Source organism: Hyperoodon ampullatus (assembly GCF_949752795.1).
Source record: "Hyperoodon ampullatus genome assembly, chromosome: 8".
Taxonomy (NCBI): domain Eukaryota; kingdom Metazoa; phylum Chordata; class Mammalia; order Artiodactyla; family Ziphiidae; genus Hyperoodon; species Hyperoodon ampullatus.
Genome location: NC_136921.1, coordinates 6,935,840 through 6,957,404, shown reverse-complemented (window position 1 = coordinate 6,957,404; position 21,565 = coordinate 6,935,840). Strand labels below are relative to the sequence as shown.

Below are 21,565 nucleotides of genomic sequence, written 5' to 3'. Positions count from 1 at the left end.
AATGATTATCTGAATGCTGGAATTCTGGGTCATTTTCATCTTTACATGTGTCCACATTAAAACAAAAACAAAAACAAACTAATAAGTAATGGCTTTTCCAAGTGGTAATACACAGTGTCTATGGAAGAGCAGCGGTGTGAGCCCTCTCACAGACCCACATTAGGACTGTAAACTTGGTACGACTCTTTGGGAAAACAATTTGGCTTCTTAATTCCATCTTTAGAATTGTCTTAAGAAGGATTTATATTTATTACTATTTATAAGAACAAAAAATTTAAAACAAGCTAAAATCCGAACAACAGGGATATAGGTGAATAAAACTGTGGTAAGTCATATATTGGATATAATGATTGTTCTGGATTTTATGGTCAGGTTAAAAAACAAAATATAAAAAGTAGGAAATTAAATACAATTTGACTTTATAGGAAGAAAATATATAATGATGTAAAATATAGTAGCTGTCTGATTGGTAGGATTTTGGGTAAGTACTCTATTCTCTTTATGATTGTATTTCCCCATTTTCACACAATGAGAACATATCATCCTTGCAATCATAAAATAGTAAATGTTATTTACAAAACGTCTATTTAGGAGCAAAATCTTACCAGAGGAGGAAGTTTTCCTTCAATTAAAAGCAAAGTGTCTCCGGAAGAGAGCATAAGCTCTTTCAGTGCTGCATCCTGGGAATACAGAAAGTGAAAATCTTTTTTGTCACTTATGACTTCTGAAAGGAAGAAAGAGACCATTCGATCTTTTTTAAAAAGCCCTATGCCTCTATTACCCTTTCAAGATAAGTAAATGAATAACGAAGCAGATACTGAAGAGATGGAAATAAGCTAAAACCATAAAAAAGTATATATATATCATTATGTATTAAAACTGTATAATTATGAACTGTAAAAGATGAAAGGAAGGGAGATGGATGAGATAAGAAATGACAGATTAACTTACAGAAGATAAAATTTTAGTTAAGCCTAAAAGATGGGCTGGATTTGGGAAAGCCAGAGGAAACAAGAAGGAATTTCTCAAGGAAAGAAGAACACGGCGAAGTCAAGGTTAAGTCAAGAGTCAGTATGACTTGTTTTGGGGAAGAGCTAAGAGACTAGATTAATTAGAATGGGAGGTATCTGCTGGAGAGTAATGGGAAAGAAAACTGGGTTGGAAAGGTGGTCACAGGTCAAAGGGACGTGGAACGGAAAAAAAAGAGTTTTCAGTTGCTTTAAAAAAGCCACTTGGGCTTCCCTGGTGGCGCAGTGGTTGAGAGTCTGCCTGCCGATGCAGGGGACACGGGTTCGTGCCCCGGTCCGGGAGGATCCCACATGCCGCGGAGCGGCTGGGCCCGTGAGCCATGGCCGCTGAGCCTGCGCGTCCGGAGCCTGTACTCCGCAACGGGAGAGGCCACAACAGTGAGAGGCCCGCGCATCGCAAAAAAAAAAAAAAAAAGCCACTCGATTTCTGCGAAGGGGGTTTTTAAAGATCAATCTAAGCTGCCACACCTGTGACATACTGAAGTGGGGAACACATGGGCTCAGGGAAGCCAGTTGTAGTAACTTAGTTAAGAGGCAAAAAAACACAAAAAAACAGGGCTTGGACCAGGAGGCCAGCAGTGGGAATGGTCAAGAAGGAGTGGAAAAACTGATTGAAGGCTGAGACCAAATATGATGGCTATAAGGTAAGTAGCGTAAGCCACATTTCAGGCTGAAAAAGATCAGGATGGGAAAGACAAGAAGCAAATCTGGGAAGCGGAGCCAGTTCTGAGGGTAATGAGTTTGCTTTTAGATGAACTGTTTGATACTGATTTGGGAATTAATAAGAGGAGAAAATAAGGAAACCATTCGACTAGATATACTCTTTTGACATCCAAACTGTATGTCCTGAAGATTCTTTGAGGTTCACTTTTTAACTCTAGGCAGTCAAATTCCTGTCCAGGACTCAAGAGGAGCCTCTCTGTATTGTCCCCGACTGTTACACAGCAAGCACTGTTCCCCGGAGGGCCCTGCTTCAGATCAACCTCTGTTGATGTTCAATGCCAGTGTCTCCCTGAACAGAAAGCAGGCGGATAAAGGCTGGGGAAAGGGGAGTGAGCACAACTGTCTAAGCTTTTTTCTCAGAAAGCTTTACTCTGGGTCTGCTTCTAAGGCCATGGATCTGGACTGTGAGGTCTGATGCTACTTGGAGCAACAATAAAATGATGAACCAACATGAAAAGATGCTCACATCACTAATTATCAGAGAAATGCAAATCGAAACTGCAGTGAGGTATCACCTCACACCAGTCAGAATGGCCATCATCAAAAAGTCTGGAAGGAATAAATACTAGAGGGACTTCCCTGGTGGCGCAGTGGTTAAGAATCCGCCTGCCAATTCAGGGGACACGGGTTCGAGCCCTGGTCTGGGAAGAACCCACATGCCACAGAGCAACTAAGCCTGTGCGCCACAACGACTGAGCCCGCATGCTACAACTACTGAAGCCCACACGCCTAGAGCCTGTGCTCTGCAACAAGAGAAGCCACTGTAATGAGAAGCCTGCACACCGCAATGAAGAGCAGCCCCCGCTCACCGCAACTAGAGAGAGCCTGCGCATCAATGAAGACCCAGTGCAGCCAAAAATAAATAAATAAATTTATTTAAAAAAATAAAAAATAATAAATGCTGGAGAGGGTGTAGAGAAAAGGGAACCCTCTTGCACTGTTGATGGGAATGTAGATTGGTGCAGCCACTATGGAGAACACTATGGAGGTTCCTTAAAAAACTAAAAATAGGGCTTCTCTGGTGGCGCAGTGGTTGAGAGTCCGCCTGCCGATGCAGGGGACACGGGTTTGTGCCCCGGTCCGGGAGGATCCCACATGCCGCGGAGCGGCTGGGCCCGTGAGCCATGGCTGCTGAGCCTGTGCATCAGGAGCCTGTGCTCCGCAACGGGAGAGGCCACAACAGCGAGAGGCCCACGTACCGCAAAAAAAAAAAAAAAAAAAAAAAAAACTAAACTAAAAATAGAGCTACCATATGATCCAGTGGTCCCACTCCTGGGCATATATCTGGAGAAAACGCTAATTTGAAAACATACATACACTGCAGTGTTCACAGTGGCACGATATACAACAGCCAAGACATGGAAACAACCTAAATGCCCATTGACAGATGAATAGGTAAAGAAGATGTGGTACATATATACAGTGGAATATTACTCAGCCATTAAAAAAAAGAAATAATGCCATTTGCAGTAACACAGATGGACCTAGAGATTGTCATACTAAGTGAAGTAAGTCAAAGAAAGACAAATATCGTATGATATCACTTACACGTGGAATCTAAAAAAATGATACAAATGAACTTATTTACAAAACAGAAATAGACACACAGACATAGAAAACAAACTTATGGTTACCAAAGGGGAACGGCGGGGAGGGATAAATTAGGCGTTTGGGATTAACATATACACACGACTATATATAAAAGAGATAACCAATAAGGACCGACTGTACAGCACAGGAAACTATACTCAATATCTTATTAATAATAGAATATATACATTTAACCGAATCTCTGTGCTGTACACCTGAAACTAACACAACATTGTAAATCAACTACACTTCAATAAAAGTTTTTTAAAAGAAGAAGAAGAGGGCTTCCCTGGTGGCGCAGTGGTTGAGAATCTGCCTACCAATGCAGGGGACACGGGTTCGAGCCCTGGTGTGGGAAGATCCCACATGCCGCGGAGCAACTAGGCCCATGTGCCACAACTACTGAGCCTGCATGTCTAGAGCCTGTGCTCCGCAACAAGAGAGGCCGCGATAGTGAGAGGCCCGCGCACCGCGATGAAGAGTGGCCCCTGCTCGCCGCAACTAGAGAAAGCCCTCGCGCAGAAACGAAGACCCAACACACCCAAAAATAAATAAATAAATTAAAAAAAAAAAAAAGAAGAAGAAGAAAAAAGAAGATCAACCAGATTCCAAACATCCTGTGATAACACTGCTCCTAAGTGTACCCTAAGAGTCTGGGCTGGATTTAGAGATGCAGTTTGAATCAGAGCCTAAGTGATTGGTTGGTAAGATGAATTCTGCCACCACTAACTTACAGAGAAACTCTCAGATTAAAATATTCAGGTTTCAAAATTCAGAGTGTATCTTCAAATTCTTTCACTGGTTCAAATGTCTTTTGTTCTCTGTAGTTCTCTGCCTGTTAGTGAAGAACTACTACTAGAGACATATTCTCTTATCAAAAGAAGACTCAATACAGATGTTAGTTATGTTCCCACTTAGCTGAAACTTTCCCTCTGACTCTATGAAAAAACTGCAGTAAGGAAAAAGTAGACCCACATATGGATATGTATATCCTAAAAAAAAAGTAAAGCTTTCTCTAGAATTTATTCACATGAGTAGGGTGGTATCCTTATGAAAATACAAAATAAACACAATCACTTTACAAATGAAATGTACAGAAATAATCTTACTTCTTCACATAAAGCCTCCCCAGCTTCATAGCACCAATCCATTTTTCGTAAATGCCATGCGTCTCCTATGAAGGAATCAAAATCAAATGAAAAAGAATTCAGAATAATGTTTTAAGAGTTTGTCAGGAAACACCCTTCTGGATAAATGAATATCAAATGGGATATGATCTAATAAGTATTAACTAATTTTTAAAGTAAATTATCTCTTCCAGGGCCTGAAAAAAATTAAGTCATTGCCCCAACTTGGTTAATTTCCTCTCTATTCCACCAAGAACTGTATACTTGCAAATAAAAAGAAGCCTTGGCACTAGTATGCAACATCTACTTACACCTTTATTATTTACAAGTACACACGCGCATCCACGTCACACGTTAAGCATAGACAGATGTACAAACATAGCACAGAATCCCTCCTAAAGTCATGAAGTTGAGTTTTATTTCACTGTCTTAGACGAAAATACACGCTAACATCGCTCAGCAACTGATAACATGTACAGCAAACCTGTCCTATCCAGTCAGCAGCGATCTAACGAAAGCATGTCCTTTAGTGCTTCATTGTAGTTGGTACAAATGAACATTTATGAAGGTTAATCAGATTTCAGTTTTTCAGCATGCTTGCTACACACTCACGACATGGGGAGAGAATTTTTTTCGGGGAGAGGGAACTGAGCAAAAGTTGAAAATCCTGATGGTTAAAAAACTAGCAATGTTTTATAACAGTCAACTCCCCCACCCACCGAAAGAAGCTACAGACGAGGGAAGAAACATAGACCTCACATTTATCTTGCACGGGCCACAGGTTTTGAATCCCAATACTGTTCTTTGTAGACCCTCTTTTGTCATCGGTTCTAGTTTTAAATGCAGTAAGATTTATATCGATATTTAACTTAATCTAAGTTTGTTTAAAAAAAAAAAGTAAGTTAAGAGTGAACACCATTACTTCATAGCACAGCACGGTAGAAAGAAATCAGAGTTCTGAAATCAGAGCCACCTAGCTACTTGCTCTGTAACACTGGTAAGCCGTTTAACCATTTTCAGCATCTGTAAAGTGGGAACGGGGGATGATCCCTGCATGGGAGGACTACTGTCGAGATGACCTGAGGCATCGCACAGAAACTCCTAGAAGCTGAGCAAGTGAACGTCCCTGCCAGATAACGGAGCCCCGTGCTTCCACTATGGTGGAGAGAATGGCAAGCACTCACTCCAATGAAAGCAGTGTGGTGCCTCCTCAAGCTTGCTCCGTGCTTCCACCTGGGTAGCCACTTCAGGATACCCTGGGTTTATTTTTTTCATTCATATTACATTCCCTAATCTATACACAGAAATACTGGCCTGAAACACAATGCACTGAAATTCTGAATCCATGAGGTTAAAAAAAGAAATTCAGCAAAAGATCTAGGAAACTCCAGAGGGTCTAAATCTTAACTGAATCTCTTCTGTACCTTTGTTGTTTCCTATCTAGGCTCTATTTCCTTAGAAGTAGGCTAACCTCCAACTAGTTTTCTTTTAGCCTGCAAACAAGAACCAGGAGAATTATGTACGTATAGAAATGTAAAGCATAACTGACAACCCTGGAGAAAAAAAAGGTCTGAAAAGTTTTCATTAGGCTTATAGAAAATTTATTATAAGTAAAGGATGTGGATAAACTTATGTATCATCATGGTCTGTAACTTACCTGATAGGCCAGATTTCTCCAGCATTACCTTTAAACACTGTAAGAAAAAAAAAAAAAACTATGTTCATTAGTTGTTCTATATCTGACTTACAGTATTGTGAGAAACACCCGTTTTTGACCCTGGGCCTATCTGAGTCTGATTATATTTAGTAATTCTCAAATAGATAAAGATACACACGGTGCAGTGATTAAGTAAGCACTTCTTAAGGGCTAGGTGGTGCCAACTCAGCAGGGAAAACCAGTTTCCGGTGTTCGCAACCAGGTCTATCTAAAAGTTCATCCACTTCCAGGACTGCAGTATGATTCCCTTCTTATGAGAACTAACAGTGTATTTTTGACCAGATGTGATTAATCAGGTTGATTTCACAGAGCTCTGACTCCTAGAGAAGGAGATTAGCTTTTATTTATCATCTAAGAAACAACTGGTCATACATCAGCTCATGAGGGAAGAACTATGCATACTGTGAGCTCATGGCACAATTCAATAAACAAGACACGATTAACAGACGTTTAAACAAAAGAAAAATAGTCATAAAAAACTCCCAACTTCTTGAGGGGAAAGACATTCTTAAAGCTGTGACAAAGCGAGAGAGTGGCATGGACATATATACACTACCAAATGTAAAATAGATAGCTAGTGGGAAGCAGCCGCATAGCACAGGGAGATCAGCTCGGTGCTTTGTGACCACCTAGAGGGGTGGGATAGGGAGGGTGGGAGGAGGGAGACGCAAGAGGGAAGAGATATGGGAACATGTGTATATGTATAACTGATTCACTTTGTTATAAAGCAGAAACTAACACACCACTGTAAAGCAATTATACTCCAATAAAGATGTAAAAAAAAATTTAGGGCAAAGGAGTATGTAAAATTTCCTTTATACTATAATAGAGCAGAAGGGAATAGTACAAAGGATGATCACTGCTGCCCTGCTTGGATTAGGAGAAAAATGGCAAACAATCCAGACATCCCTGGATTAACAGGGGAACATCTGAATAAACTATGAGAGGTCTTAAAACAATTAAAAGGATAAAAGAGATTTATATTTACTGGTCTTAAAAGATCTTTAAAATATTTTAAGTAAAACAAAGTTCTGGGATCTCATTTATGATTTTAAAGAAAACCATACAAGTCAAGCTCTTATTTCTACATGTACATACATACCCACACATTGGTACACACACAGCAAAGGTATGGAAGGATACACTCTACTGATGTGGATAAGATTATACTGTCCAATGACAACAGTGACTTCTGGGGAAGGGACAAGAATAGGGTGGTGACCAAGGGGGATTTTTAGTCCCCCCAAAGTTTAAAAAATAAGACTAAATCCACAATTACTTGTCTGATTGAAAATAAAAGAGACTCTAGAATTAAAGATTGTTTAGAAAATGATGACAATGACAACACAGTATGTTAAAACAGGGAATGGGGGCTTCCCTGGTGGCACAGTGGTTCAGAATCCGCCTGCCCACGCAGGGGACATGGGTTCGAGCCCTGGTCCGGGAAGATCCCACATGCCGCAGAGTAACTAAGCCCGTGCACCACAACTGCTGAGCCTGCGCTCTAGAGCCCACAAGCCACAACTACTGAGCCCTTGTGCTGCAACTACTGAAGCCCATGCGCCTAGAGTCCATGCTGTGCAACAAGAGAAGTCACCACACTGAGAAGCCCGCACACCGCAACGAAGAGTAGCTCCTGCTTGCCGCAACTAGAGAAAGCCCGCGCGCAGCAATGAAGACCCAACGCAGCCAAAAATAAATAATAAATAAAATAAGTTTATTTTAAAAAAAACAGAGAATGGGACCAAAGCCATATTCAAAGAAAACTGCAGTCTCAAAGGCCTCCATTATTTAAGAAAAACAAGCAATTGAGCATTCAACCTAACTGTGTTCCAGATAGAGGAAAGGCCTGTTTCAGGAACAGCACAGTGACCAACGCGGCTGGAGGAGAACAAGCGAGAGTAATAGTAAGACATTTTTTTTTTTTTTAAAGATACCAAAGGGCCAGATCACACGGGGCCTTGCAAGGTCACTCGGGGCTCCCCCCAACCCCGAGTGAGATGGGAAAGCAGAGCAGGGCTGTGTGCAGAGGACTGACTGATCTTACACTTTAAAGCATTACTCCACTTCTTTGTAAGAACACACCCTGGGAGGTGTCAGGCTGGAAGGAAGGAGATCGGTTAGGAAGCTGCTGGAATAATCCAGATGAGAGGTGAAGGGGTGACAGCAGTGGAAGGAATAAGATGTGATCAGATCCCAGATAAATCCTGATGGTAGAACCAAAACGATTTCCTGAAACACTGGTTATGAAGTAAGAAAGAAAAGAATCAAAGACGATTTCAACGTTTTGGGCCTAAGCAAGCAGAAAATGGAGCCACCGTAATAGAAAAGGGAAATGTGAGTGAAGTATGTTTGAGAGAGATCAGGAGCTCTGTTGTGGGTGTGCTATAATTTGGGATGACAATCAGACAACCAGAGAGTAGCTGGACATATGAGTATGGCGTCTACGACTTGAGCATGAGGTGCTCACAAGGCAGAGAGAGAGGACACACAGACTGAGAACCGGTAGGCCGGAGAGGTGGGAGGAAAACCTAAAGAGCTGCGGTCTTCTCGAAGCAAGTGACAAAAGTCATCAAGTATGTCACTGCTGCTGAAAGAGCAAGTAAGATGAAGGCTGAGACCTGCTCACTGGACACAGCGACATGGAAGACACTGACAGCCTTGACAGAGCAGTTTCAGCTGGGGGAAGGGGGGTGGGTGGGCACAGGGAATGACTCTGCCTGCAGTGGCTTCAGGATAGAAGAGAAGAAAGACATACACATCGCACCTTTGAAAAGTTTTGTGGTTTCCGTTCTTTGAAACGAAAAAACACTACAGTTACCCAAGGCCACATCCCAGGCACAAAGTGACTCACCGTCTTTCCTCTAAGTAACTGCTGCCTTTCCAATGATATTTCCAATCCCTCTTTACACTTCCAACTTACAAACATAAATAAGATACTGAATTGCCCCCCAATTCTTGATAGCATCCAATCCAAAATTAGCCCTTATCCCTCCTTAGAATCATCTAGCACAAGTCCAAACCTTATCAGGGACACGCTAATGTCTGATTCTTATGATATGTATCACTTGTTGGCAGTAAGTCAATAATAAACCTTTTTTTAAAGCTAAAAAAATCCCCAAACAAAAGACGTATTAAAGTTAAAAGGCAAATGAAAACCTGGGTAAATATTTACAGCTTGTAACAAAGGGTAAAAAAATATTTTATTTAAAAAATGTTTGGGGACTTCCCTGGTGGCACAGTGGTTAAGAACCCGCCTGCCTATGCAGGGGATGCAGGTTCTAGCCCTGGTCCGGGAAGATCCCGCATGCCATGGAGCAACCAAGCCCATGCGCCACAGCTACTGAGCCTGTGCTCTAGAGCCCTCAAGCCATAACTATTGAGCCCGCGCACAACTACTGAAGTCCATGTGCCTAGAGCCCATGTTCCATAATTAGAGAAGCCACCGCAATGAGAAGCCCGCGCACCATAACGAAGAGTAGCCCCTGCTCACCACAACTAGAGAAAGCCCATGTGCAGCAACAAAGACCCAATGCAGCCAAAAATAAATATAAATAAATAAATTTATTAAAAAAATAATAAAAAATTAAAAAAATGTTTTATCATGGAAAATTTCACACACATGCAGAGGACAGTAAAATGAACCCTCAGGTGTCCACTGCCAGCCTCAACTCCTGCTGCGGCCAGTCCTGTCTGTCTGTGCCCCGCCCACTTCCCCTGACTCGCTCCTCACATTCTTTTGAAGCAAATGTCAGGTATCATTTCATTTATTGATATTCAGTACTCAGCTCTAAACGATGAAGATTCTTTTAAAAAACGTAACTCTTAAATAATTATAATATCTAAAAAAATTAAGAACTCGTAAATAACAAATATTCTGTCAGTGTTCAAATTTCCTTACTTTCTCTTAAACTGTTCCTACAGTTCTTTTGGTTTGAATCAAGGGCCACATAAATTCCATACATTGCACCTACCTGCTATTTCTCCTAAGTCTCCTTTAACCTACAAGCTGTCTCACACTGCAGCTGATTTCTTGAAGAGGAGTTTTCCACGTCAGGACAGTGCTTACTGCAGGCCTGTGGTGCACTTAGCAGGTCCCTCTGTCCCCTGTACTTCATAGAAACTGGTACTCAGACCTAGAGGCTTGATCGGACTCACGTGCAGTTTTGTTTTGTTTTTTTGGCAAGAGCACGGGTATTGTTTTCAACTTCTAAATGTCTGGGTGTTGCTCTTTTGGAGTTGTTAGCAGTTTTTCAGGATCCTTGCTTAGATCCATTAATTCATTAGGAGTTGAAAAACAGTGATAGTCTAAAATTCTTTCTTCATTTTGTTAGCTGGGATATGTCTACTAAAAAAATCTTCTCATTATCTATTTGGTTGATGTGAGGTATAGTTTGCAAAGAAAAAGATACATGCTTGACTCTTTCATTTATGGTTCCCTAGCATCCACTACAGGTAAGCAATGAATAGCATATTTTTTAGGATCACTGTGAACTCATGGATTTTACGTACGTGTGAAGCAATTTTCATTATTATTCCCACGGAGGTTCAAACTCTTATCTTCAGGTTGGCTCCTGACTCTCTTTGTTGATCCCAGAGGTCTTTGCTAGCTATACTGTTTTCTGTCCTGATGAGATGTTCCAGGCTCATCATACACTTTCCTGACCTAGATACAGAACCAGCCATTACTCCAAGAAGCCCTAATTCCTCTAGGAAATGGTATTTAGTGACCACAATCTGAACGCTGGGATGCTTGCTACTACCAGGTTGATCACTGTTTCTATAAGCGATTTCAGGGGACAGAGCTAGAAAAATAATTTTTTAAAGAAAAAAATATATCAGGTTCATTCTAATTCTTCTAATTCAAATTCAGGAGCACAGGGACTTCCCTGGTGATCCAGTGGGTAAGACTCTGTGCTCCCAAAGCAGGGGGCCCGGGTTCGATCCCTGGCCAGGGAACTAAGATACTACATGCCACGGGGCAACTAAGCCTGTGTGCTCTAGAGCCTGCGTGCTGCAACAAAGTGCCTGCATGCTGCAACTAAGACCCAACATAACCAAATGAATAAATAAATAAATAGAATCCACCAGAGGGCAGACAGGAGAAGCAAGAAGAACTACAATCCTGCAGCCTATGGAACAAAAACCACATTCACAGAAAGATAGACAAGATGAAAAGGCAGAGGACTGTGTACCAGATGAAGGAACAAGATAAAACCCCAGAAAAACAACTAAATGAAGTGGAGATAGGCAACCTTCCAGAAAAGAATTCAGAATAATGATAGTGAAGATGATCCAGGACCTTGGAAAAAGAATGGAGGCAAAGATCAAGAAGATGCAAGAAATGTTTAGCAAAGACCTAGAAGAATTAAAGAACAAACAAACAGAGATGAACAATACAATAACTGAAATGAAAAATAAACTAGAAGGAATCAGTAGCAGAATAACTGAGGCAGAAGAACAGATAAGTGACCCTGGAAGACAGAATGGTGGAATTCGCTGCTGCGGAACAGAATAAAGAAAAAAGAATGAAAGGAAATGAAGACAGCCTAAGAGACTTCTGGGATAACATTATATGCAACAACATTTGCATCATAGGGGTCCCAGAAGGAGAAGAGAGAGAGAAAGGACCAGAGAAAATATTTGAAGAGAATTATAGTTGAAAATTTCCCTAACGTGGGAAAGGAAAGAGCCAACTAAGTCCAGGAAGCGCAGAGAGTCCCATACAAGATAAACCCAAGGAGAAACGTGCTGAGACACACAGTAATCAAATTGGCAAAAATTAAAGACAAAGAAAAATTATTGAAAGCAGCAAGGGGAAAACGACAGATAACATACAAGGGAACTCCCATAAGGTTAACTGCTGAATTCTCCACAGAAACTCTACAAGCCAGAAGGGAGTGGCATGACATATTTAAAGTGATGAAAGGGAAGAACCTACAACCAAGATTACTCTACCCAGCAAGGATCTCATTCAGATTCGATGGAGAAATCAAAAGCTTTACAGACAAGCAAAAGCTAAGAGAATTCAGCACCACCAAACCAGCTCTACAACAAATGCTAAAGGAACTTCTCTAAGTGGGAAACACAAGAGAAGAAAAGGACCTACAAAAATAAACCCCAAACCATTACAAAAATGGTAATAGGAACATACATATCGATAATTACCTTAAATGATTAAGTGCTCCAACCACAAGACACAGGTTTGCTGAACGGATACAAAAACAAGACCCATCTATATGCTGTCTACAAGAGACCTACTTCAGACCTAGGGACACATACAGACTGAAAGTGAGGGGATGGAAAAAGATATTCCATGCAAATGGAAACCAAAAGAAAGCTGGAGTAGCAATACTCATATCAGATAAAATAGACTTTAAAATAAAGAATGTTACAAGGGACAAGGAAGGACACTACATATTGATCAAGGGATCAATCCAAGAAAAAGATATAACAATTATAAATATATATGCACCCAACATAGGAGCACCTCAATACATAAGGCAACTGCTAACAGCTATAAAACAGGAAATCGACAATAACACAATAATAGTAGGGGACTTTAACACCTCACTTACACCAATGGACAGATCATCCAAAATGAAAATAAGTAAGGAAACAGAAGCTTTAAATGACACAATAGACCAGATAGATTTAATTGATATTTATAGGACATTCCATCCAAAAACAGCAGATTACACTTTCTTCTCAAGTGCGCATGGAACATTCTCCAGGATAGATCACATCTTGGGTCACAAATCAAGCCTCAGTAAATTTAAGAAAATTGAAATCATCTCAAGCACCTTTTCTGACCACAACACTATGAGATTAGAAATGAATTACAGGGAAAAAAACGTAAAAAACACAAACACGTGGAGGCTAAACAATATGTTACTAAATAACCAAGAGATCACTGAAGAAATCAAAGAGGAAATCGAAAAATACCTAGAGACAAATGACAACAATACACGACGATCCAAAACCTATGGGATGCAGCAAAAGCAGTTCTAAGAGGGAAGTTTATAGCAATGCAAGCCTACCTCAAGAAACAAGAAAAATCTCAAATAAACAATCTAAACTTACACCTAAACGAACTAGAGAAAGAAGAAAAAACCCAAAGTTATTAGGAAAAGGAAAAAATCATAAAGATCAGAGCAGAAATAAATGAAATAGAAACAAAGAAAACAGTAGCAAAGATCAATAAAACTAAAAGCTGGTTCTTTGAGAAGATAAACAAAATTGATAAACCATTAGCCAAACTCATCAGAAAAGGAGGGAGAGGACTCAAATCAATAAAATTAGAAATGAAAAAGGAGAAGTTACAACGTACACCGCAGAAATACAAAGCACCCTGAGAGACTACTACAAGCAACTCTATGCCAATAAAATGGACAACCTGGAAGAAATGGACAAATTTTTAGAAAGGTATAACCTTCCAAGACTGAACCAGGAAGAAATAGAAAACATTAACAGACCAATCACAAGTAATGAAATTGAAACTGTGATTAAAAATCTTCCAACAAACAAAAGTCCAGGACCAGATGACTTCAGAGGTGAATTCTATCAAATATTCAGGGAAGAGCTAACATCCATCCTTCTCAAACTCTTCCAAAAAGTTGCAGAGGAAAGAACACTCTCAAACTCATTCTATGAGGCCATCATCACCCTGATACCAAAACCAGACAAAGATACTACAAAAAAAGAAAATTACAGACCAATATCACTGATGAATAGAGATGCAAAAATTCTCAACAAAATACTAGCAAACAGAATCCAACAACACATTAAAAGGATTATACACCATGATCAAATGGGATTTATCCCAGGGACGCAAGGATTCTTTAATATACGCAAATCAATCAACGTGATACACCATATTAACAAACTGAAGGATAAAAACCACATGATCATCTCAATAGATGCAGAAAAAGCTTTTGACAAAATTCAACACACATTTATGATAAAAACTCTCCAGGGCTTCCCTGGTGGCGCAGTGGTTGAGAGTCCGCCTGCCGATGCAGGGGACACGCGTTCGTGCCCCGGTCCGGAAAGATCCCACATGCCGCGGAGCGGCTGGGCCCGTGAGCCATGGCCGCTGGGCCTGCGCGTACAGAGCCTGTGCTCCGCAACGGGAGAGGCCACAACAGTGAGAGGCCCGCGTACCACAAAAAAAACCCCAAAAAACAAACAAAAAAAACTCTCCAGAAAGTGGGCACAGAGGGAACCTACCTCAACATAATAAAGGCCATATACGACAAAAACCCACAGCAAACATCATTCTCAATGGTGAAAAACTGAAAGCATTTCCTCTAAGATCAGGAACAAGAAAAGGATGTCCACTCTCACCACTATTATTCAACATAATTTTGGAAGCCCTAGCCACGGCAATCAGAGAAGAAAAAGAAATAAAAGGAATACAAATTGGAAAACAAGTAAAACTGTCACTGTTTGCAGATGACATGATACTATACATACAGAATCCTAAAGATGCCACCAGAAAACTACTAGAGCTAATCAATGAATTTGGTAAAGGTGCAGGATACAAAATTAATGCACAGAAATCTCTTGCATTCATATACACTAATGATGAACAATCTGAAAGAGAAATTAAGGAAACACTCCCATTTGCCACTGCAACAAAAAGAATAAAATACCTAGGAATAAACCTACCAAGGGAGACAAAAGACCTGTATGCAGAAAACTATAAGACAATGATGAAAGAAATTAAAGATGATACAAGCAGATGGAAAGATATACCATGTTCTTGGACTGAAGAATCAATATTGTGAAAATGACTAACTACCCAAAGCAATCTACAGATTCAATGCAATCCCTATCAAATTACCAATGGCATTTTTACAGAACTACAACAAAAACTCTTAAAATCTGTATGGAGACACAAAAGACCCTGAATAGCCAAAGCAGTCTTGAGGGAAAAAAATGGAGCTGGAGGAATCAAGACTCCCTGACTTCAGACTATACTACAAAGCTACAGTCATCAAGACACTGGCACAAAAACAGAAATATAGATCAATGGAACAGGATAGAAAGCCCACATATAAACCCACACACCTATGGTCAACTAATCTATGACAAAGGACGCAAGGATTTACAATGGAGAAAAGACAGTCTCTTCAGTAAGTGGTGCTGGGAAAACTGGACAGCTACATGTAAAAGAATGAAATTAGAATACTCCCTAACACCATACAGAAAACTGAACTCAAAATGGATTAGAGACCTAAACGTAAGACCAGACACTATAAAACTCTTAGAGGAAAACATAGGAAGAAAACTCTTTGATATGAATCACAGCAAGATCTTTTTTGATCCACTTCCTAGAGTAATGGAAATAAAAACAAAAATAAACAAATGGGACATAATGAAACTTAAATGCTTTTGCACAGCAAAGGAAACTACAAACAAGACAAAAAGACAACCCTCAGAATGGGAGAAAATATTTGCAAATGAATCAATAGACAAAGGATTAATCTCCAAAATATACAAACAGCTCATGCAGCTCAATATTAAAAAACATACAACCCAATCCAAAAATGGGCAGAAGACCTAAATAGACATTTCTCCAAAGAAGACATACAGATGGCCAAGAAGCACATGAAAGGCTGCTCAACATCACCAATTATTAGAGAAATGCAAATCAAAACTACAATGAGGTATCACCTCACACCAGTTAGAATGGGCATCCCACTACTGGGCATATACCCAGAGAAACCCATAATTCAAAAAGATACATGCACCCCAATGTTCACTGCAGCACTATTTACCATAGCCAGGTCATGGAAGCAACCTAAATGCCCATCGACAGATGAATGGATAAAGAAGATGTGGTACATATATACAATGGAATATTACTCAGCCATAAAAAGGAAGGAAATTGGGTCATTTGTAGAGACATGGATGAATCCAGAGACTGTCATACAGAGTGAAATAAGTCAGAAAGAGAAAAACAAATGTCGTATATTAATGCATACATGTGGAACCTAGAAAAATGGTACAGATGAACCGGTTTGCAGGGCAGAAATAGAGACACAGATGTAGAGAACAAACGTATGGACACCAAGGGCGGAAAGCAGCGGGGCGGGGGGTGGTGGTGGTGGGATGAATTGGGAGATTGGGATTGACATGCATACATTAATATGTATAAAGTGGGTAACTAATAACAACCTGCTGTATAAAAAAAAAAAAAAAATTTAAAATTAAAAAAATTTAAATTATAAATAAATAAATAAATAAATATTAAAAAAAGAAGTCCGCACACCACAACTAAAGATCCTGCATGGTGCAACAAAGATTCCCACATGGCGCAGCCAAAATAAATAAATAAGTAAACAAACAAGCAAACAAATAAATAAATATTTAAAACAAAACAAAAAAACAAATTCAGGAGTACAGGCTTTCTTTAACCACACTGATATTATCTGTCTCTCCATTTTCCAAGACTGAAAGTCCCTGTTCTCAGTGACATTCACATAATTGTTTGCTTTATCACACACACACGTTCACACCTGTGTGTGTGAGATTATGTGTGTACACATAATGTAGAAACAGCAGAAGGAAATATGCCAAAATGTTAACATTAGTGGGATAAGGGATAATGAGGGGTTTTAATTTTTTTCTTTTAACCCGTTTTTATATATCCCAAATTTCTACAATAAACATGTATTATTAGTAGTCAGACAAGAAAAAAGAATAATCTTATTTTTAAAACCACAGCTGGCTCACCACCTTTCAAGCAATCCAAACTATTCTTTTAGTGAATACATAGAATTCTTTAATGGATATTATGTAAACCCTACCCTTAGGATCTCAAAATCCTAACACAGGTTCCCACTGCTCCCCATACCAAACACCCACAGACCCCGGCCACCCAAAGTAAAATTCCTTACATCTCTCACAGATATTGTTTCTTCTACTATGATCTCCATCTCTGTCCCAGGCTGAACATCGCTCCCCACAGCGAAAAACAGGAACAGCTAAGATCAAGATAGAGGTATAAATGCAATTTAATTTGAATTTCAAAATTCTATAAATATTTATTTCCAAAACTGAAAAGCCAATGGTCATAAAACTTTAATAAAAATCTCAAATTATGTAAAAACAAGTCTACGTTGGATATTTTAAAGTTACAATTTAAACAATAATCTTGACTACCTAGAAATGTAAGATTCTTTATCACCAATGTTTTTACTCCTAAGAAACATCTCCCACAGACATTATTTATTCTAGTATGATCTCCATCTCTCTCTCAGTCATTCCTCAAAGAGATTTGCAATTACTATACACTATGAGCATTAACTGTGTTTTTTTCTGAGTCATTAGTTTGTGATCTTATTTTCTGTCCAGAGGTCCCACATACTTTAACTCCCTGGAACCCACAGGAAAAATGTAAATCTGATCTCGTCAATTCAGTTCTTTACAGCCTATTTTTCCTTTCTAACTCAACCACAGTTCTCATGTTTTATCTCCTATGATCTTGTCATGCACTACTATTTGTTAGAGTTTGGGGAAGAACAAATTAAAGGGGAGGTAGTTGGGAAACTAATGAAATGGATTAATTCCATATCAGGGATCTGGGAGCCATGGGGATCCTGATAGGAGTTTAGCTTTACCGTGACACTGAGTCTTAACAGTAAGGACATCGTTATGGCTTTTGGACTGTAATGAAAGTTTATTAAGTAGATAGGGTTCTAGGCAAAGGTCAACCTCATAGTATTCTGTAAATAAAATTAATACCGATAAAGAAAAATCTGCTGTGAGTCTATTATATTATTGCAGGGAGTAATTAAGTTCAAAATCAGTATACTGTATTTCATTAAATCTAAAATGCTGCCAGTTGTTACTTATTATTTTATGCACTACCAAGAAAGGAAGCATAGCATCAGCTACAGTGCAGGATGCCACTGATTGTAAGATGCATCTTAATCTCACAGATGTTAAAATGTAGGAGAAAAAGGGTACATTTTAGAATTTATGAATTATGGTGGTTGAAACTGGTGGCCACTCAACTTTAAAGATCTCCCTTAACCACAAAATTTTCACAGAAAAACAACCTTATGAATATACTTTGACATAGTATTTTTGACTTAAACACAGAGAACTATATGGATGTATTCCTAAATAAAAGGTATCATTTAAGGAAAAGAAAAATTTTAAGAAAAACAGTATTACTGCAGTAGTTAAGGAATGAATCATACAATTAAGAACTTCTGATCATGGTAAGGTTGATTTGGGTCCGTCAGGTGATCTCCTTTTACCTGAGAAGAAGTTGGTGCTTTTCCAGGACACAGTCCCAATGAACTCCCCATCTTCAATTCTGCTTCCTTCAAAGTGTAATTGTCTGGCACTAAAAAGAATTTTGATAACATGGTAAATGTTATTAATTCCTACCTTTGGACAAACTAATACACTGAAATCAGCCTTTCTTTGTAAATCAAGAATGTTAAGAAAGAAAAAAACTGAGTTATACTCCATGCAAAAGGATTATATACAGTTATGTTTGATCTTAGATTTTCTCACTCTAGGACGTATACTCTTGTTATCTGTACAGCAATGCTAAGAAATAAGAGGCAGCTATGAATGTTCTAGATTCATACTTAACAAAAGAGAGCTGTTGTCTGCATGGATTATGTAATATTCTGAATTGATTCATGCATGATGGACCAGCTTCTTCCAAGTTTAAAGCTGCTATGGTGACTACCATCAAAAGAGTAAATTAAGTCTAATGACAAGATGCGTTACAGAGGTAAGAACCAAGACTCTGGTTACTGTGATAACTGGTATCACGATAAAATCAACAAAACAAATAAAAAACTCTGATAATAAATCTAGAAAGATACAACTAGGGCAAAACCATGACTAAAATGCACGTCAGCTAATCAGAAAGACAGGTGTTTTCCTTTAGAAAACAGAAGTGTTTGATTTTTGGTTAAGACTTTCTGTAATTCACAAGGAAGATATCTGGATGAAAGTCTGTTCTATAAACCAGTTTCTAAAAGGTAACTTAAGAATATTAGGTATTGGAAGTCACTGTTTAAGGTAAAAGTTTTGAGAAAGATAGGTGGCATGAGTAGGTGTCAGCTTTTGAAGGCTACCAAAAAGATTTACCTGGACAAAGAAGCTTCCCGTTTCTATCAATAGGTCTCAAACAGCTGTCCTCGGCTATAAATAAAAAGATGCTGGTTAGTGCAGCAAACAAAGAAAACCAAAGAGAGATTCTATACTGTGTTAATTAGCAGGAAGCTAAAAAACCCCCCAAAAACAAGCAAAAAAACCCAACGACAAAAAAAAACATACAGGCAGTCTTCCCTTTGCACAGCAGTGCAGGACCCTAAGAACGCCTGTGCAAATTGAAACTGTGCACGGAAATCTTAAAAAAAATTATGATTGTACTGTGATCTTTAACATTTTTTGTCAAAACATTAAAAACTCTGTCAGTTATACATGTACAGTGAAATAAAAAAATAGCAAACTAATATTTACACTGTAATTTAAAACACTACAGGGGGCTTCCCTGGTGGCGCAGTGGTTAAGAATCCATCTGCCCATGCAGGGGACATGGGTTCGAGCCCTGGGCCGGGAAGATCCCACATGCCGCGGAGCAACTAAGCCCAGGCGCCACAACTACTGAGCCCGCGCTTTAGGGCCTGCGAACCACAACTACTGAGCCCACATACCGCAACTACTGAAGCCCACGTGCCTAGACCCCGTGCTCCGCAACAAGAGAAGCCACCACAGTGAGAAGCCCACGCACCACAACGAAGAGCAGCCCCCGCTCACCACAACTAGAGAAAGCCCGTGCGCAGCAACCGAGACCCAACACAGCCAAAAATAATAGATTAAAAAAAAAACAAAACACTACAGACACTGAGAATTAAAATGTTTTCTTTGTAAAAACCACAAGACTAGTTTAAACAGGGATTGCTTTTGTCTCGTAGAGCTTGCAGTACAGGGTGGACATCTTTTCTAGCCCCTAATGATACTCTAAATTTGGATCAGCTTCCAGTATTTTATGTTTTGTACTTTCAATTTCATGAAATATCTCCAAGAGCTCCTTTAATATGAAGTTTTTCTGCCAGCATTGACTCCTCTGGGATATCTTCATATACTTTTCGTCACAACCACTTTCCTCACTCCTGTGAGTTTATGTTAAGTTCCTCTGGCTGCACATCTGGATTCTCTCAAATGACGGCAGTGCCAGCATTCCCACAGCCAGCTTTTTCTTCTATAGCTCCATATACTTTTGTTTCTCTCTTTTTAAAATAAATTTACTTATTTATTTATTTATTTATTGGCTGTGTTGGGCCTTTTGTGGCTGCGTGCGACTTTCTCTAGTTGCGGTGAGCAGGGGCTACTCTTCGTTGCGGTGCGCGGGCTTCTCAGTGCGGTGGCTTCTCTTGTTGCGGAGCACGGGCTCTAGGCGCATGGGCTTCAGTAGTTGTGGCTCTCGGGCTCTAGAGCGCAGGCTCAGTAGTTGTGGTGCACGGGCTTAGTGGCTCCATGGCATGTGGGATCTTCCCGGACCAGGGCTCGAACCCGTGTCCCCTGCATTGGCAGGCAAATTCTTAACCACTGTGCCACAAGGGAAGTCCCATACGCTTTCGTTTCTTTCCTGCACTTTTACCATTGTTGGCTAATTCGATTATCCATTCTTGTAAAATGTTACCTGAGTTTACCACTGGAAGAAAAGGAGGCAATAAACTACACACTTTGTTGTCTATATGGTAAAAATTAATAGCAGCTATGCACTGACCAATTACTGATAGGCTTTAAAGAGTGAAGTAACTGGTCACTGATCATGATGTACATGTTATTTCACAGTGATCTGTAGACTAAAGAGCTAGTAGCAAAGTTTGTACTTTATGCAATTACTCAGTTAATATCCGGTGGCAGCTGAAATTTGAACCATGCTGCTGGGTAACAGATAAACGGTGGTAACTAAAATTCATGTGAATTAGAACTGCGCAGAGACTGCCTAGATTTAAAATAAGTTAGGTGATTTTTATGCTTAGTTAGTAAATGGATTAGGGCCAGTATGCCCTGTTTTTGAGGATGTAAAGACTCCTGCTTTGTGGGAAGAAGTATATTAGGTTTTAATTCCAAACAGAATTCTTACCAAGTTGCATATGAGGTGGGGGAATTCAAAGGGGTGGAGGCTTCTGAGAGGGCAGGAATGCCACGGGCCTTAGAAGTTCTAACTTTATCTGAACAGAACAGAATCTCTTTGAGATTCCTGAGTTCTAGCCCTTATACTACAGTAATGTGAAGCCAGCATAGAATTCTAATACAAACTCCTTGACAACTGAAACAGCTTATGTAAAAGAGTTCTCCAATTAAAAAAATGTTAATTTAAATATTGTTTTTTT

At 39.6% G+C, this 21,565-nt stretch overlaps 1 protein-coding gene across 4 annotated transcripts in view; it reads right to left on the bottom strand.

Moving 5' to 3' along the window:
* USP40 (ubiquitin specific peptidase 40) overlaps positions 1 to 21,565 on the bottom strand; it is a gene marked incomplete at its 5' end in the record, with an annotated part of 91,421 nt that overhangs the window by 18,278 nt on the left and 51,578 nt on the right. For 3 of the 4 annotated variants that reach the window (XM_079710521.1, XM_079710522.1, XM_079710523.1), the window contains 6 exons: positions 606 to 680; positions 4,451 to 4,515; positions 6,126 to 6,162; positions 17,090 to 17,176; positions 18,458 to 18,546; positions 19,308 to 19,361. In XM_079710521.1, coding sequence (XP_079566647.1) covers positions 606 to 680; positions 4,451 to 4,515; positions 6,126 to 6,162; positions 17,090 to 17,176; positions 18,458 to 18,546; positions 19,308 to 19,361 — 407 coding nt within the window. Of the gene's footprint in view, positions 1 to 605; positions 783 to 4,450; positions 4,516 to 6,125; positions 6,163 to 17,089; positions 17,177 to 18,457; positions 18,547 to 19,307; positions 19,362 to 21,565 lie in introns of all 4 variants that reach the window. The other variant, XM_079710520.1, reaches the window with a different exon arrangement.